Consider the following 20,065-nt stretch of genomic DNA (forward strand, 5'->3'; position numbering starts at 1 on the left):
TGGTCTTATGTTGTTCTGGTCCTTCCTTTCTCTTGTTATTGTGCTGTATGTCTCCTTTCTTTTCTTCTTTCCGTTGTGTAATTATTTTACTGGGAACAAGGGACCGATGACCTCGCAGTTTGGTCCCTCCCTCCACTTCCCCCTCTTTTAAACAAACTAACCAACCAACCAATACTTGACAGCCAACGTCATGCCAGTGTCATTTTACATCAAGTTTTTTTCTCCATGAAGATTTCTTCATAAAGCTCAAATCGTGGGAAAGTTACAAATATGTTGACGCAAAATCGGGTATGAGATAACATTGTGGACATAGGAAACTTGACAGGAGCCAAGGGAAAACAGTAATTTCGGGTTGTAAAAGCAAGTTTATAATGTAGTGATAAATTCGACTGAACTAGCAGTTACATGGAACCAAGTCCAGAGGAGGGTAGAGACAGAGATAACCATCAGAGCTGCCTGAATAGTATTTGCCGAGATTACCATTTACAGACTCCCCTTCACATGCACGTGTCCCCCTCCCCTCCCCCCCACTCCAACTCTCTCTCTCTCTCTCTCTCACACACACACACACACACACACACACACACACACTTTTATTAGTGTTGTGAAGCTAATGCAGGATCTAAGAGGAAGGTTTTGACTCCATTCTAACACAGTGAAAGTGGAATCTGTTTCCATTTTTCCAGAAGATTGGTAAATAATACTAGCTGTATATTGTAGAACTGTTATGCATACAGCATATCCTGTAGTTCATCAGAAAGATACAGGATGTGGCTAAAGTTGATTCCTTTAATGAGCAGGTCTAGCAAACACATCTGATTTTCTTTGAACTTTGATGTTATGTTCCTCAGTTTTTGAACAGGAGTATTATCAAATTGATGCAGTTACAAATTGTTTTTCCATCCTAGAGTTTCCATTCATTGCTACACAGAAGACTTCATTACCAAACTAATCGTCTGTAATTGGAGGAGGAAAAACTGCCACAGACCATTTCACCACTTCTGCCACATTTCTCTGTTGCTACTACCCATTCAGCTAAACATTTACCATGTTTTCGTAACATACAAACCCACATACAGTACAATATGTGCTGTAGCTCATCATTTCATGTTAGGTTGCTCCTCAGGCCAGGTGCTCCCACCACTCTGAGTAACATGGCACATTCATTCTTGTGACAGTGGCAGCAGCAAAAGCCTCTTCGTGGTCTCCATATCAAGGAATTTTCAGTGGTAATTTACTACCATGTCTAACAGTTTGTAAATGACAATTTAGATTTATGGTGACCATATCAGTATCATGTACGAGACAGGCGAAATACCCTCAGACTTCAAGAAGAATATAATAATTCCAATCCCAAAGAAAGCAGGTGTTGACAGATGTGAAAATTACTGAACTATCAGTTTAATAAGTCACAGCTGCAAAATACTAACGCGAATTATTTACAGACGAATGGAAAAACTGGTAGAAGCCAACCTCGGGGAAGATCAGTTTGGATTCCATAGAAATACTGGAACACGTGAGGCAATACTGACCTTATCACTTAACTTAGAAGAAAGATTAAGGAAAGGCAAACCTACATATCTAGCATTTGTATACTTAGAGAAAGCTTTTGGCAATGTTGACTGGAATACTCTCTTTCAAATTCTAAAGGTGGCAGGGGTAAAATGCAGGGAGCGAAAGGCTATTTACAATTTGTACAGAAACCAGATGGCAGTTATAAGAGTCGAGGGTCATGAAAGGGAAGCAGTGGTTGGGAAAGGAGTGAGACAGGGTTGTAGCCTGTCCCCGATGTTATTCAATCTGTATATTGAGCAAGCAGTAAAGGAAACAAAAGAAAAATTCGGAGTAGGTATTAAAATTCATGGAGAAGAAGTAAAAACTTTGAGGTTCGCCGATGACATTGTAATTCTGTCGGAGACAGCAAAGGACTTGGAAGAGCAGTTGAACGGAATGGCCAGTGTCTTGAAAGGAGGATATAAGATGAACATCAACAAAAGCAAAACAAGGATAATGGAATGTAGTCAAATTAAGTCAGGTGATGCTGAGGGAATTAGATTAGGAAATGAGACACTTAAAGTAGTAAAGGAGTTTTGCTATTTGGGGAACAAAATAACTGATGATGGTCGGAGTAGAGAGGATATAGAATGTAGGCTGGCAATGGCAAGGAAAGCGTTTCTGAAGAAGAGAAATTTGTTAACATCGAGTATAGATTTAAGTATCAGGAAGTCGTTTCTAAAAGTATTTGTATGGAGTGTAGCCATGTATGGAAGTGAAACGTGGACAATAAATAGTTTGGACAAGAAGAGAATAGAAGCTTTCGAAATGTGGTGCTACAGAAGAATGTTGAAGATTAGGTGGGTAGATCATGTAAGTAATGAGGAGGTATTGAATAGGATTGGGGAGAAGAGAGGTTTGTGGCACAACTTGACTAGAAGAAGGGATCAATTGGTACGACATGTCCTGAGGCATCAAGGGATCACAAATTTAGCATTGGAGGGCAGTGTGGAGGGTAAAAATCGTAGAGGGAGACCAAGAGATGAATACACTAAGCAGATTCAGAAGCATGTAGGTTGTAGTAGGTACTGGGAGATGAAGGAGCTTGCACATGATAGATTGGCATGGAGAGCTGCATCAAACCAGTCCCAGGACTGAAGACCACAACAACATATCAGTTAATATTATTTTCTGTTAGCTTTCTACTGCTGAAAGTGTTTCTGTTGTAAATACAGTTGTGTCCTGAAGTGACACAAATCTCAGGAAATGAAAGTTAAGTTATTAGAGGTGATAAATATTTCAGATTGAAATGTTATATCAATAAGCATTTGACATATTTTATTAGTTACAACAGTAATTTCCATCCTTTACAGGAGGCAATGATTTTTCACTTTGGCTGTACGAGCAAAAAACCAACAACATAGTTCTGTATTAACCTTTTTGGTGCTACAGATGTGCTCTTTGTATTCCTTGCTGGGCACAGCTTTGTTGTTGTGTACTTCGCACCAAATGCTGCTTCATGCACTGAGAGACAGTGTCCAAACTGCTATGAAATACATATCATCTGATTTTAAGAAAACAGTTTGATGAAAAAATTTGATTTATTTCTGCACTGCATCAAGTGAAATAAAACATTGCGTAGAATTTTGAGGTTTACAGAGTTAAAAACACATTGTGTAAGCTTTGCATATGGTTTGTTTTACCTCATACATTTACTGTGTAGGAAATGTAGATGAGCTATCAAAATTTTATTTAAAATTGAGAGCAGAACAATATCTCATTTCGCTCTTGAGTTACTGGTTTTTATATCCAGTGAATGGTTGCGTGAGACCTGGCCATTTCCATTCCTGCGCATCGGGAATCGTGGTCATAACAATCATTATATTTCATAAACATTTCAAGATGTTGAAATGAGGTTTTTTGTTAATGGTAGTCTGCAAAGAGGCATGTGTTTTGTATGATAAATACTCAAAACTTTTTTTTTATAAACCGAGAAGCAACCTGTCCTCAGCACTAGGAGGTCGGCAGAATGAGATGAGTAAACATATCAGTAGCACATCAGGAAAACCCAGGGCCTGCGTTTAAACATGTCCTCAGTGCCTGGTGAGTGATATAGCGTTATGAGGTAACTCATCCACAGCAGTTAAAGGCTTAACATTAATCCAGCCAGTGATGTCAAAAGGTTAACATTAATCCATGCAGTGACCATCCCGTTTCTTTCGTAGTGTTAACATTATTTAATTATTTATTGACTGTGTTTCGTATCGCACATAAAACAGTCATTGTTTGTCAAGGAAGCCCAATAATGTCATTATGTATATTCCCTCTGCTTCTATCCAAATCTCTTCTAAATTAACTAAAAAATTGTTGCAGTTGTGTTTACAAACACAAGAGGAAATAGTTGGTAGGAGAAAAGCAGGGATGATGACAGTACTTCTGCTGTACATGCTGCCTTCAATTAACTTGAATATCTGTCTCTGATACACACTGACTGTGTATATGTACAGTAACACAGCAAACAAACTCTGTCCTTTTGTGAAATATATTCACATTCTTCAAAAAATGAGTTGTCACTCTTTATTTAACATTCTCTGTCGAAGCTTCCTTTTCACATCTTGTAAAAAATATAACTAAATTGTTCCATTACAATTCATGTAAGATTAATAAAACTGAGATAATATTTAGCTGCATGGAAATAAATATTGTCAACTTGAGACCAGCACATGCCTTTATTCATATCTTGACTCAACCACCTCAGCTTCATAACAGAACAGAATTCGTGTATATCAGCAGAAGAATAAAATATACCACTTAATTATTAGAGAATAATGGATCTTTGCACACAATACTGAACAGAGCTTTCCAGACAGTAGTCCACCTCTTTCTGAAGAATGATGGGCTTTGGCACATTTGCAGCTGGGGACCAGGTACTCTGGACAGCTTGGTCTTCAGAGGCATTACATATTCTCCTGTTGATCTTCAGTTCATGAGAAAGAAACAGAACATAATATAAGTAGTTATAAAAGACGCATACGTCTACTTTTAAAACAATAAATATTATTAAAATGTGTAGTTCATAAATTTAGTGGAAAGTATTTTAAACAAGATTGTGACACTAACATTACACAGTGTGATGGTAAATATTTATCAGCTTCATCCATTGTTGGAGAAATACAGTTAATGCACTGCCAGATGTTTTCATGCATGTTATGTAACATTGATAAATATGTATGTTCATAAAAAATGACTAAGTGAAATACAGGTGACAAAATTTTTGCTTGGACTATCAGCTGAGGTAATTGATAATACTTCATTATCTACACATGTATCATTCTACTAAACTTGTAAACAGAAAATACAATACTGTTAGTAAACAATCCTTTCCCTCTTTTGGTCTTAGGTATTGCTCACATTTTGTATTCCTTACATTCTCTTAGTCGTCAGTGTTTCTGTCTCTTGAGTCTTTCACATTGATGTGCCTGAGTAAAACTCTTTCAGTCTTCAAGACACATCAAACTCATTAGTTTCCAATATATATTTTACAGCCATTATCTTCCAGTCTGCAGACAATCATGTGCCATTGCTGAGTGCAAGGGCTGTACACTGCTTTAGCAGCTCTCTTCCACATTCCAGAATCAAGCATGTATAGATCTGACTCTTCCTGCATGGATTGCATTCGTTTGCATTCATACTTTTGGTTCACCTCTGAACAGTCGTAGAATGTGCTGTTGCCCATAAGTTCAGAAAAGGATGACTCTATAGGAACCTTGGCAGTAAGCAGTTTTACTTGTGAAGATATTAGTGTTGATAACTGTGGAAAGTGAGAGATTTGATTAGCTTTCACATTGTATGAAAATACTAAAGCAGTTCTTCAGCAATGTATAAAAAAGCAGCTATAAAATTTTCTCTGTATTGTTCTCCTCATTTATCAGACTGAAAACTGGTGCAATGCATGATGTTAAGAGGATCTCTCTCTCTCTCTCACACTCACACACACACACACACACACACACACACACACACACACACACACACACACATAAAGATCAGTGTCACACCATGTATCGCAAATAAACATGCAATTTACAGAATTTTTCACTGAAACACTATTGCCAGCATAGTATTTTGTATAAAATGTGGTGAACTGGATAGGGCCTGTTTACTATTTGAGAAAGGGTAACTATTTCCTGTAATGCTAATATTTTGTTAGTTTCATTAGTGGAAACATTCCCTACCCTTTTAAAGTTCTTTTGTCTCTCTGATCTCTTACTAGATAACTTATTTAGTGTGGTGGTCTACCTGAAGATCCCTTTAGTAATAAGTGTGCTACATTGTACATAATGTGTATTAATAAAGAAATGTGAATGCCACATAGTACACCATATGTTTTAACAAAGCAATGAAAAGTTCTTGCATCTCCGGTTTCCTGCATCTGCATAACTGACTTGCGTTTTCTCATTTGGTAGAATAAAAACTACTACAAAATTTTCTATCAATATAGTTATTGTAGTATGTTAGGTACCACATTGGTCAGCACTAGCTTTGTCTGAAATTATCCTGTTGTTGTCATTATTTAAAAGAAGAATTTTGTGTGTGAACATCGTATATAACATATTCATCCTCCTCTCCACGGAATAAAATTGAATGTGAAACAAATTAAATATACAGAAAATTGTTACTAAGCTGAAGAGCATGGCTGCATTTGGTAAGGTGAGTGGTGGTGAGAACTGGCCAAAATGCCCTGTGGCTACACTGCTGACTGAAAGCATGAAGCAGACACGCCTCACTCCGTTGATCCTGCCTGTCACTGGCTTATGGATGGCTGCTTCTGTCCAGCAAGGAAATGCCCGCATAGGCACCTTGCGATGCTGATAACAGGCCGAGGACAGCCGGCAGCCGTACAGGCCACAGCCATGACGTTAGTGGTGCTGCATGTTGTACTGTGATGGAGTAGTTCCTCTGGGGAATGACCTCTCCTTGCGTCTGGACCCCATGTGCATTCACTGCAGTGGCATGTCGAAACTGCTGTGTGCAGGACTCGACCTGTTGCCTCCTGATAGGAGTCGAATGGCGGCTGGCTCATATGGCAGGTCAGGAGCACTGTGACATCAAGCTCCACAAGTAACTTGGTACTGGTGACAACTAACCCAATCTGGTTTTGATCCCATGGCAGCTGCTGCTGCCCAGTCATCTTAATGTCCAGCATGGCCCTGACGTCTTGGTGGTGCTGCTGGACCTCCAAGTGCCTGTCCCACAAAATTCATACCTGTTCATACAGCTCAGGTGTGGTTTTGTTACACCAAAATTTGGTACCCATTCATATAGCCCATAACAAGAATTTGCCCTGTGGTGACATTGACCCGCTGTGCGATGTAGTTTTCCACTGAGTGCAGCTAGCCCATCTCGCACTCCTTCTATAGTGAAACTTCGATTTTATGTTATCTGATTTTATGTTTTTGTGATTCTGCACCATGAATTCTTTGACCCCATGAAAATCCCATAAGATAAATGTCAAAAGTCCCTGTTTTTACTTTTCTTCCTAGTAAGATTTACTCGATTCTAAGTTTTTACTTGATGTATTGCTTTACTTCATCCCATTTTCTTCCTATTGACATTTGATATGACTAAATGAGTTATCAGTGGTAGAAAAGACAGACGGTTTGTACTGTGGGTGATGGAAGAGTTAAAGGAATATTTCTGGCCATTGTGGAGAGGAAGGACGTGAGAGAGGAAATGCTGACATAATCCACTATCCTCGTTGCCAATACAATTTGCAACGTTTATTTTCATTGCACAGTGGTGATGAATCAAGTAAGTTTCACACTACTTTTTGTAGGAACTGATGTAATCATAACCTGGTGGCACTGTGAAAGGGACCAGGAACAAGACTATAGATTTGTTGATTGCTATAGTTTGTAGTTGACGTTCATGGGTGTGTTAATGACAGGAGAATCTCAGTTGTAGCAATAACTCTTAGTGGAATATGTTTGTGATTGCGGGACATGCGAAATATTTGTGACAAGGTAGAATATGAATGTTATTGCTCATTGTTTCACTTGCAGCAATTTAAGCTCTCCTCTTAGATTCCTGCCTAACCATGCACTCGAAAATTGCCACGTATTTGGAAATAAACCGTGATGTATTTGTGACAGAGCAATACAAATTTTATTGCTGTTCATTTAACCTGCAGGAATGCAAGCTGTACCATTAGGTATCTGTCTAACAATACACGCCGGATTTACCATACATTCGGAAGTAAACAGGCAAGTGTTTACTTCATTCTTCATTCTCTAACCAGACAGAAATGTTTAACAACATCGAATATTGCAGAACATTTTGTGTTACGATCATAATGAGCACGATAGCACCGCTAAGAAAATATGGGCATACAGCGAGTTGTGAACATATAACCTCTAAGTCAGCTAATCCAGACATTATCCATTACATTGCCGGTTTCTCACCTGAATTTAGTATTGTGCATTAGTTATAAAATCTCTAGAAGTTGTACATTGTTGATACTTTATTAATTGACATTTAATGATAAGTGTGATGTATTTGTAATATATTTTCAATGCGCCATTGCTTTGAAATGGCATACTGCGCACTTATGTCACACCCTATGAAGGAAATGAATAATCGAAATGCACACAGTTCACAAGCAGTCTCAAAAGTAAATAGTCGAAAGCCTACTAGTGATGTCACAATTGCAAAAGGTAGTGTGAAGCTGTGTCCACTCTGCCACTGGAAACATGTTTCTGTTGCAAACATTATTTCCTACTGTGTATCACATCTGTTTTGGACATTGTTTCTTGTCTCTGATTGTCGACACTGGCAGTAAACATTTGCATCATCGGCAACACTGTTTGTTGCATTGTTTTCACATTACCTGCTACATCATCTCTAGAACCGATACAAGAAATTATGATTTTTAATCATATATGCCAATTACATATGTTTTTGCTCGTATTTTGGTGGTTTTAAAGTTTTCAACGATTCTACACTTTTCTCAATTTAACGTTTTTTGAGCATGAAAACGTAAAATAGGGGTTTCACTGTACGTAAAAGTTACTCTGACCAACATGTCACCACACTGCGGCTACCAGCTGTGGCTGCTATTACAATATTTCAGGTGTCTTTCTTAACACTCCTTATTAGTTACACTAGAAACTGGGCGGTGACACTGTGTTCCTATTTTCTTTTTTTTTCTTCTCCCCGCCCCCCCCCCCCCCCCCCCCCAGTTCAGTGAGACGGTGGACTCCCATTCGAGATGGACTTAATTCAAATTCCCAACCAAATCAAATCCATCGTTCCTCAAAATTCCACTCCATTGTGATTAATCATACGAATGATCTGTGGGACAAGAAACTGACTAACCAGCCTAAGGCAAATGCTGGGATGATTCCTTTGAAATGACCCTGCAGACTTGTGTCCTCAGTTCGAGCTTGTGCCCTGTGTCTGATAATGTTGATTTAACATTAAACTATAGTCACCTATCCTTCCACTTCCTCTTGTAATGTTCATTTGCAACAAATTGCAAGTAAATGTGGTATATGAAAAATATCATGACTTTTTCAAATTCTTGAAAGCTGTGGAGCAATGATTGCAGAAACTGTGGTATAATTGGTTGCATTCCCATCATGTGCATTTCTTAGTGGTAACATAAGAATTTATTGTTCCCTCGCTGCATTATTTTTCTCTTGCATCAACCATTTCATTACATTTATTCATGGCAAATTATGTACTGTGCTTAGGTATATCAGACTTTACAACAATTATAATTACATAAAGATTGCTTTATGTAAACATATAACTAAATTATTTCCAGACATCAAAGAAATCTGCTGTAGAAACAACAGAACTCACTCGGAGTTTTGGCTGGGATTCGAGTGATTCGTGGCAACAGCATGATATACAGGAGCTTTGCAGAGTGATGTTTGATGCTTTGGAACAAAAATTCAAAAATACTGACCAAGCAGATCTCATATCCAGGTTATATGAAGGTAAGAGATTTGTAATTTATGCTTATGGAATCGAAGTACAAGATTCCCTGCATAATTAGCTCTGAGATCTGTAATATCTTGAGATTATTCATTCCCAATATTAATAATTAGAGCAGCTGCCTGATAAAAGTAGCAGCTCATGTGTAAATTCCATGTCTTTGTAGCTGTCATCATTAATGAGTGAATAGTTTCCTTTAAGACCTGGGAAGTTCACCTTCAGATTTCAACTTTATGTTTGTGTGGTAGGCATTCCCAAATCCATGACAGGCTGAATGAGTTGTGTGATAGTAAATGTAGGCATGGAATACATTCCACGAAAATCTTTACTTGAAATGTGAGCATATATATGCACATTTGCAGAATTTTGTTATTTTATCAAAGATTAAATTATTTTTGTTTAGTTGGGAACCTTACCTTTTGACACTGTTAACAGTAGCATTTTCAATTATACTTCGGATTCAGTTACTTGTGTTATTTCTGTCATTGGGTCTGAGATACACTAACACACTGATATTGCCTAATGGACCAAGATTGTCAAAGATGAATAGTTCTTTTTGAATTTTAATTGCCACTTTGTTCCAAAATAGTGGTTTGGGAAATATATTTCACCTGTGAATTGTTTCAAAAGTTGTATCTTTCACTTATTTACAGGTAAAATGATAGACTATGTAAAGTGCCTGGAGTGTGGAACAGAAAAGTCTCGAGAAGATACATTTCTTGATATCCCATTACCAGTTAGGCCATTTGGAACAGCTGTGGCATATTCTAGTGTGGTAAGAAATAATTTTTTCACCTCCCCATTTCATTTTGTAGGGGACAGATTTGTTGTGCAAACTTTTTTTTTTTTTTTTTTTTTGCCGTTAAAGTAATTCAAAATACATTTCAGTGTGTGTGCACTTCATACTCCACAGCTAGACATTTTTTACACCTTCTCCTAACTCAGTTTTCAATTTTTTCTGCAAGACTGGTTTAGTATATTATCCTTTTAGTTTGCTTTTGACAGAATTCTCACTTCTAATATCTAAAAGAGATACTATTGGCTTTGCTGACAATTATAAGCTCCAGCAGATTGTTTTTGTCTTTGCTGTTATGTGTAATGTTTCATTTGTAAGACCTTTTGTGCAGTCTCATTTTTTTTCTGTTGAAATTCTGATTGTGAGGATTAGCACAAACATTTTACAGGATGCAAAGCATATAAAGAGGAAATGTTATTCTTGTTGTGGAGTTCAGCTTGGTCTATACAGTATATATCACTGTTGTGTTCTTACTCTGAATAGTGGTCTGCAATTCACATAAATTTATTTTTTTCAGTTCTATATTTTCAGTTATCCTGAAATAACTCCTTATAAATAGTTGTATTGAAGAATGCAGAATACAGTAAATTCACAAAGTACACTGTTGATATGAAAAATGTCTCAAACATAAACAGAAGCCAGTTACATATATACCCAATTACAAGAAGTTTTTTTTTTTTTTTTTTTTTTTCTTTCTTTCTTTCTAAGTATGGGGTCATCTTATATTTGCAGATCAAACTAGATTAATATGGGGTTGGTCTTACAATTACAGATAAAGCTTTGGGTATTGACACTTTCGTACAAATTTATTTTGAAGAGTTTCGAAGGGTAAGGCTTAGCAAACAATACTTTTGTTTGAAAAGGCTGGAGATTTCTTGATAAGCAGAAGTGCCATATGCAGTATTGATATTGCTCGTTCGATCATGTGACATTTGAGGTGCGACTCTTGTACAACAGATGGATATGTGAAAAACTATGAAGTAAGCACTACAACAATCTAATGCTCTGCTTAAAAAATAGACAGTTTTGTGAAACACAGGAGGAAATAGCATTAAATGCTATCAACTCATGAACTTCTGTTGTATTTAAATAGGTTTGCAAAAGAACTTCTCATACATTGGTGGATGCCATATACATACATTTATACTGATTTTTAAGTACAGCCGGCCGCGGTGGTCTAGCGGTTCTAGGCGCGCAGTCCGCACTACCAGCCTATAATCAGTTTTAGAAGAAGATGGTGACATTCTGATGAAATGAGAAAGAAAAATTAATCCAGAATTAAATGTGTTACAAATGAAACAAATCACATAAACTCACTACATTTGTTATCACAAGAATAAATTATAGTGGAAAGACCCACTGTGGAGATATTACCAGTAGGCGGCACTACGTCACGGGGTGAACGAAAGTTTGAGAATTGGCTGTATCATGATAGCAGTTTTCTATTTATGAATTTGTTGGTGTTGGTTCATATGACCTGTGCAGTAGAAGATATTGCTGTCTGTGTTTCTCTGTTGCTCAAGCACAGCACTACTGAAGGCTTGAGTGGGGACCAGTGCCACGAGCTTAGTGGGAACTAGGAGTGTTGGGAGGGGAGCGGTGAGTGGGCAACAAATTTTGTGTTGCTGCAACCATGGGAATCTATACTGTGTACTTTTGCTTTTTATGAACATCTACCGTATTTAAACTGCAGTTTACCTGAATACATTTGCACTTGGAATCGAACTGACTTCGAATTGGACAAATACTCAACAGTAGTATACATTTCTGCAGGAGTTACTAAAAGTCTAGGCTGGGGCCAGTGGGCTACTTACGGATTTCTTGCAGCAGTGTTGTCAGTGCTCGCTATGAGGTGTGACACAAACATTAGGGGGTGTGTCAGCTGCTGGTTATACACAGCCAGTGAGAGAGCAGTGGGCAGATGATTGTTTTCATAACAAAAGACATTGTAACATTCTCTTGTCAGTATAGAAGCAAAGCCGGCCGCGGTGGTCTCGCGGTTCTAGGCGCGCAGTCCGGAACCGTGTGACTGCTACGGTCGCAGGTTCGAATCCTGCCTCGGGCATGGATGTGTGTGATGTACTTAGGTTAGTTAGGTTTAAGTAGTTCTAAGTTCTAGGGGACTGATGACCACAGCTGTTAAGTCCCATAGTGCTCAGAGCCATTTGAACCATTTTATAGAAGCAAAATCCGCTATGTGCACAAAAAAAAATCGCAATATATTCTGAAGAAATAGGCAAATACTTGTGACAGTAAAGATATGAGTTGGACAGCTGTCCTGTTGGGATGATGATTGATTATGATTCAAAATAGTAATATCACAGACGACAGGCTAAACAAAAGAGACAGTGAAGATAAAAATTAATACAAACAATTTTTTTGTTTACTTTATTTCTCGTTATATTATCAAAATGTAGCAATCAATAAATGGCGTAAGTTTAGAATAGGTGCATTGGTAACCTCATAGGCAGATACCTCATCAATAAAAGTTTCTAACTTTGGTTAGTCGGAATGTGTTAAAACTAAATTTTTCTCAAGGAACCTCTTTAAAAAAAGTGTCTTATACTTGGATAAATACGGTATTTTGTAATAATAAATTTATATTATAGAAAACATGGTATATATTAGACCATTGTCATTTACTTACATGGACATTGTTTTTAGAAAATTTAGCTTTCCGATGTTTAAAATGGTCATTCTTATTGCCCCCATAGTGCTTTTATTACAAGGCAGAGGGAAGTACAGAAAAGTTGATAGTGAAACAGTTTTCTTCTCAATTTTTCCACTAGCCTAATACTACTGACAAAATTTTACATAGTCTGATGTGTAAAGTGTTGAGTCAGTTTTTGTCACACACTGTGGATTTAGTTGGTGAGGCAGCAATCTGCGGATGATGATGATGATGATGATGATGATGATGATGATGATGATGACGCTGTGGAGTATGTGAAGGTGGCACTGTTGAGTGACTGTAGGAGCATACAAGATGACATAAACAAAATTTGTAGTTGGTGTGATGAATGGCAACTAGATCTAAATGTAGAAAAATGTAAGTTAGTGCATATGAGTAGGAAAAATAAACCTATAATTTTTGAATTAGCATTATTAGTATGCTGCTTGACACAGTCCAGTTGTTTAAGTATCTGAGCATACTGTTGCAGAGTGATACAAAATGTAGTGATTGTATGAGGATTGTGGTGGGGATGGCAAATGATCGACTTCGGGTTATTGGGAGAGTTGTAGGAAAGTGTGGTTCGTCTGCAAAGGAGACTGGATATAGGATGGTAGTGTAACCTAGTCGGGGGTACTGCTTAAGTTGGATCTGCACCACGTCAGATTAAAAGAAGAAATTGAATTTCAGATGCGGGCTGATTTGTTACTGGTAGATATGAACAACATGCAAGTATTACGGATGTTTTGGGAACTCAGATGGGAACCCCTGGAGGGAAGGTGACATTCTTTTTGAGGAACACTGAAAATTCAGAGAACTAGCATTTTAACCTAACTGTAGAACCATTCTGCGGCTGCCATCATAAATTCCCATGAGGACCATGAAGACAAGATACAAGAAATTAGGGCACATATGAGTATTACAGACAGTTGTTCTTCCCTCACTCTATTTGTGAGTGGAACAAGAAAGGAAATGACTAGTGGTGGTACAGGCTACTCTCCGCTGTGCAACATATGGTGGCTTGCAGAGTATGCATGCAGCTGTAAGCTTCAAGCGACAAAATTTTAATTTTCCACTTTTTAGGTGCATAACTGTTCATCTACTGTTTTAAAGTTAGTTAAATTTGACTTTGTTCTTACCATACTATGTAACACATCACCATTTTAGCAGCAGCATCAGGCATTTGACATCCACTAGCAGATTAAGGCGTTCTTTATGCTTTCCTCAGAGTTACGACTTTCAGCAATAAATCCATGGTGCTCTTCTATGTTTTCTATAACCATTTTCCATTACGTTACCATGTTGGTCTTTTGGAACCCAACAGTAAACTTGTCTGTGCCATGTAGAGTCCGTGCAGAATGCTGTGGCTGATAGATGCACAGATGGCAGGCCCCATGTGGGGAGAGTGGTAGTGGTGGGACTGCTGGCAGGCGCTGTTGGGGAAATGCAGAGTGCTGGAGGGAAAGTGCCATTCTAAACTGAAGCCAACACTCACATTTTTTGTAAATAGTAACTGGGTCCCCTCTGTGTCCACACTTGCATGGTAACTATCTGATTTGTCACCTTTGCTTTCGATAGTATCTAAAAAGAATTCTGCCAAAAATGCAATTTATTTACACCTGGCTTGTTAACCATTTCTAACTTTCAGAGACCTGTCACTAGTTGGGACTTTTGAATACAACCTACGCATTACTCTTGTTGCCATGTTAAAATTTGCTTCTTTTGCCAAAACACAGTGGAGTTTACACACAGGCTCACCTCACAACATGTTGTGCAGATGCAATTGCAAGAGCATTCGGAAACAGTGGTTTATTAAGTGAGGAACTGAGGAAAAGGAAGGTCAGTATCTTATGAAAAAGTACATCCTTGGTACAAAATAAATGTCTTCACTTATGTTGTTCCAAAACCCATAACATTTCTTGTTTCACCAACTGTCGATGGCCCTTAAAAATTACATTCTTTCATCAAAAAAGTCTGCAACTAATGGAATGAAATGCTAGATAATGAAGTTTTGCGTAATAACCGTATGGCAAAATACTCTTCTCTTTGTGTGCTATTGCCCGCCAAAATCTCATTTCAGTATCTCAAACTGTTTATGAAAGGAATGTTGTGGATATTTCTCTCTAGTTTTATTTCTGGCACAGATCGCAAATGAGTGTGCTACGTCAGATCAATTTTCTTGAGATTGGTGACAGACAGAGACCTCCCCACAAGTGTAATGAAAAATACAATATATTGTATATATAATTTCTTATGCAGCAACATGTTATGTAATATGCTTCAAACAAAAAGGCATAGTAACCCATATTTTTCATTGCAAACTTTTTAGAATTTCGGGTAGTTTGTTACTTCCATGTAAATATCACAATAACTATAATTGTTGACAACATGGTGGGTGCATCATAATGACCCTGACATATAAAGCTACAAGTAAGGCAAAATGATATTTTTTCTTTTTAACTGAACAGTTTCTGTAAAATTGTTTGAGAAAAATTGCAGGGCTTGCGCTTTGATTCTGTCATTGCCGACCGTTCAGAAGGTAGCAGTCCGGCCTCCCTTTCTGGACAGACGAATGAACTTACCCAGCCCTTTGGATGAAAATTGGTCACTGCACATTGGCCACTGTATCCTGCGTGGACTCTATCTTTCATTCACCTCAGTTATCATCTCCTCCCTGCCATACTCAAGTCTTCTTCACCAGTTCATTCCTCATGATGGATTGTTTTGTTTCTCTTTCTCTACATGCAGCTCTTCATTGTTTGCAGAGAAACCGCCAGTTCCTGAATAATGATTTTTGTGGAAGTAGTGCATACCAGGTGCGGTGGCAAAGGGGGGGGGGCCTATGGGGTCTGTAGCCTCTCCTCCTCCCCCCCCCCCCCCCCTCCATGGAGTATCATATTACACTGGATAAAATGACTAAATAAATCAGCAAATGTATTACTCCAACAGATTCAATCACTTTTTTATAATTATGTAGCAATATAGGTTGCAATATATTCCAAACACATATTAACACCTTAACCAATAAATATCATTTAACTTAAAATAGGTGTCTTATTATTTATTAATACAATTTTTTTACCCTGAACTCCAAGACAGTTACTAAAAACTACTTTAAGCAACACCAAATTTTACCAATTTGTTGGTAGAGGACCCCAACTCTCCTTTTGTTAAGCCATATTCCATATCCCCCCCCAATTAGCCTACCCCTTGACCGACTTCTAGAATTGCCCATAGTGTGTACTACAACCTTAAGTGAAAATTGGTGATATATGATGATTGCAAACTTTCTGTTTCAGACATGTTGGTAACATAGTTTAGTAAATTAGAGGGAATCTTTCTTCTTAAATTTCTTTATTCTGCTGTCTACACTAAGTACAAAAACTTGTCAATTGATTCTGTGACTTCATTGTTAACTTCTGCTTTTTTCTTTTCAAGGTGTGGATTATACATTATTTTTGCCTTTTTGTAATTCATTTTTAGGTCGTCTTCCATCCTTACTGTATGAAGCTCTTCTCTTTTATGCTAATAGAAACTTAGTCTAATAAGAATATTAATATGCATAGCATAATTACATATTTTAAAGGAATTGATACCACTTTGTCCAATCTCAGAGAGGACAACTGTGGACAATCACTCAGTGTAGGTAGTCCTTGTGAACATCCACTTTTGTTTTTCAACTGTGTGGAACATCACCCCTCCACATTCGCCGGTTTGCTCAGTTTTCAAGAAAGAACGATAAATCCAGGAACAAAAATCTATTGACCGCCTATCTGAGGAAATATGAACACCTAAATCCTGTGGATATAATGATCAGTCACGCTCACATCACAACAGCTCCTGCTTGGTAGCGTTTGCTCAGCACCAGCTCAAAGGTGCCATCTCGCAGGCCCCTGCATGGGCTCTTCTCATGGTTTCCAATTCTCTCATAGAAAGATGCGGGTAATGCATTTCTGCCATTGCGCCATGGGTCATTGTGGCCCGGAACTCTACTTGGGTACCCAGGACCCCATTTCTTAGGCCTCCTTTTGGATAAAAATCTGACTTGGCAGCCCACACATCTTGGGGTGCACATCGTGTTACTCTTGTCCATGTGTACCAGGTATTAGGTTCGACTTGACTGGACTATGGTTGCTGGGTTTATGGCTCAGTGGCTCCTTCAGCTTTGAAAGTGTTAGACCCAGTCGACCATTGTGGTACACGTCTAGCCTGCTTTTTGGAGTAGTCCTGTAGACAGCCTACTTGCCAAAGTGGGAAGATTCCCTCTTCAGATTCAACATTATCAGCTCATGGTCTCCTAAGCAATCGCCATTCTACATTATCTGATCGTCCCATGTATCCCATTCTCTTTACATATGAGGGGTGTCATTGTCCTGATAGCTGCCAGTGGGTGGGATTACCAGTTGGAATGTACCTCGCTCCCTTTGCCAATGTTTCTATCTCTCCTCCCTAGACTGTGTTCCTTGTGTTTTTCGTGCACTCCCCATTAAACGGTGCCCAGGCCACAGATTAGGACCTCTCTCTTCCAAGGCCCTAAAGTCTGTCGCCCCCATGAACTTTTGGCATCTGTTATGTCCCTTCTTAAAGACTTCCAGAGTGCTGCCATCCTTTATGTCGACAGCTCTAAAACTGTGGCTCAGACATGGTATGCTTTTACACCTCCTGCCAGTATAGAATGCTGTTTGCTGCTCGGAACATGTAATGTGTTTACTTCAGAGGCCATAGCTGTTAGCAGAGTCCTCCATTTTTTTTAAACAGGCCTCCCTTAACTACATTTCAAGATATAGTGACTTAACGAGCAGTATCCAGCCTATTGACTGATGCTGTTCTTGCCACCCTTTGGTCTCCGCTATTCTGGTTGTGGGGCCTTACAGACACTAGTTCGTATCTTGGTGGAATGCACCCTTTTTTTGGCACTCCAAGCTGAGTATGGACTTATTGCCTCTAATATTTGTGGACAATTCACAAATGATTGACCTGGTTATCAGTTTTCTCCGTGGAAGTAATTTTTATTCTCAGTTATAAGGTTTTAATCTACCTATGGAAAAAGGACAAGGTGGTTGGGGGTGGAAGTCTCTGCCGTAAGCTACATCTGGGTCTTCCCTGATCAAACTTCCTGGAACAGATTGCTGTTTCATCCCTCTGTTACTGTTTTAATCACTTTTTGATTCAGTTTTCCCGCTTTCTGCTGCACACAATTTTTGTTCTAGGTGTCGCACTCTGTTGAACAGTAGGTGTTCTTGACTTCCATGGATCCGGGGTGGAACTAAGAACTACTAATTAAGGAGATTACTTCAATGCTCATTGTAGTACTTCAGTTAATTCGATAAACCTGTTGTTTGTCTTAAACCTCATGTGAACATTATTCATTGTGCCAATGCCCAAGATGCCTGTTTCCTCATGCTCAGCTTCAGCTAATTTTGTATGATTATTTGAGTTAGGCAGGGGCATTTTTCCTCTCCAGGAGTAGACTGTGTTGCTAATTTAGCCAACAGCAAATGCAACTTTATGGACACATCCCCCCCTCTCTCTTTCCTTCCTCAAAATAGGAAGCTATAAGAAGCATCTTCTCCACCAAAGAAGAAAACAAGAAGCTATTCATCTATCATCAAAATGTTCTGTAGAATACGAGGGGATCAATGTATCTGTAATTGGTCAAAACTTGCAACTTTATGCATGTCATGTGCGCTCTGTGAAGACTTTTGCAGGGCAGTCCACATTATTAGGAAGCAAAAGAAGCATCAAATTTATAATGTCATCAGGCCAACAATAATGAGGATATGCTGTTGATGCAAGATACTTGAAGACCTTAATTAAAGTTGTCGAGTTGTTGATACAGCAAATATGCTCCTTCTTTCTGTGGCTTTGGTAATGCTTTTCCTTTCAGTTTCAAGTCTTTATAAAAGTGGAAGAATGCCTTTTATTCATCCAACAGGTGGCACAGCTAATTTCTCAGTTGGCTCTATGACCTCAGTCATGGTTAAAAAGAATGGGGAAAAAGTGAGTTTAAAATGTCTGGATTGATTCCAAAATCTAGCGAGCGCAGCCTTATGATAGGGAAAGGAGCTCTTTTCTTGCATTTTGTAGCGGTGGACAATAAAAATTTGGCATTTCACCACATACAGTGGAATAAGTGTCAAGCAGTGAATGGCATCAGATACACTCGACATGAAAGAAAATAAATATTAATATCTCTAGTTCATGCTAAAGCTGTCCTCACACAGGATGAGGCAGCTTATGTCTACACATACACTAAAACTAACCCCATAAGACACTGCACTTATGTCACATGGGACCTGTTCCTTAATGTGATTTGTGACTGCTGTGCTCTCCAGTAGCAATTCTTGTCTGTATCACCTCACAAATCACACAGTTTGCTTACGTAGATGGAAGTTCCTACATTAACTCCATTACAGTGCACACTTCCCCTCTTGTCTGTGTGCTAGTCATGTGTCTGTAGTATACATAGATAAAAACTCCAGTATCCAAGAATGTTTCAAAAGACTAAAAGAAATGTTCCATGTCCAGTCAGAAAGGAGATCAGCTTATAAAAGTTCATTACAGATAATGCAAAACAAATTTACAGTAGCCTCTTTCATACAATAAGGTAGTAAAGAAGTCCCAGAATCTTTAAGAAAATGTGAAGGTGAATAAAAATTCTTTTTGGAAGTAGCGAGACACAAAACCAGCTTCATAGGTGCTTCATACACCTGCTCCTTTATCCACTGCACTACATTGAACTTGGGTATCAAAGGACAGTATCTTTCATACTACAATATCCTCAAGGCTTTAACTGATGATAAGTCATTAATTGATATCGAGTTCAACAAGTAGCTCGAGAATGACAAGTTATTTTTAAAATAATTCTTTAATATTCTGTTTCCTTGAAATGTACTTTCACAAAACCAGAGTTACTATACGAAAACAGCCAAGTGCGAAAATTATAAAACCACTAGTATGACTTTGCTCATTGTGTTACAACAAATTTACCGGTAATGACACATTTTCAAGAAATTTGCCACATGCTGGTGCTTCAAAAAGGTATATTCATAGATGCAAGTTATAGCCCACCATCTGAAACTGAAATCCAGTTGTGGCCTCTCCCA

The 20,065-nt window shown here is 38.4% G+C and overlaps 1 protein-coding gene across 1 annotated transcript in view; it reads left to right on the forward strand.

Moving 5' to 3' along the window:
* Window positions 1-20,065, forward strand: part of LOC126481967 (ubiquitin carboxyl-terminal hydrolase 47) — a 154,857-nt gene that overhangs the window by 7,295 nt on the left and 127,497 nt on the right. Inside the window, exons 4-5 of the mRNA XM_050105931.1 lie at window positions 9,320-9,494; window positions 10,146-10,267. Of these exons, the coding sequence (XP_049961888.1) occupies window positions 9,320-9,494; window positions 10,146-10,267 (297 nt within the window). The remainder of the gene's footprint in view (window positions 1-9,319; window positions 9,495-10,145; window positions 10,268-20,065) is intronic.

The sequence above is a fragment of the Schistocerca serialis genome, chromosome 5 (assembly GCF_023864345.2).
Source record: "Schistocerca serialis cubense isolate TAMUIC-IGC-003099 chromosome 5, iqSchSeri2.2, whole genome shotgun sequence".
Taxonomy (NCBI): domain Eukaryota; kingdom Metazoa; phylum Arthropoda; class Insecta; order Orthoptera; family Acrididae; genus Schistocerca; species Schistocerca serialis.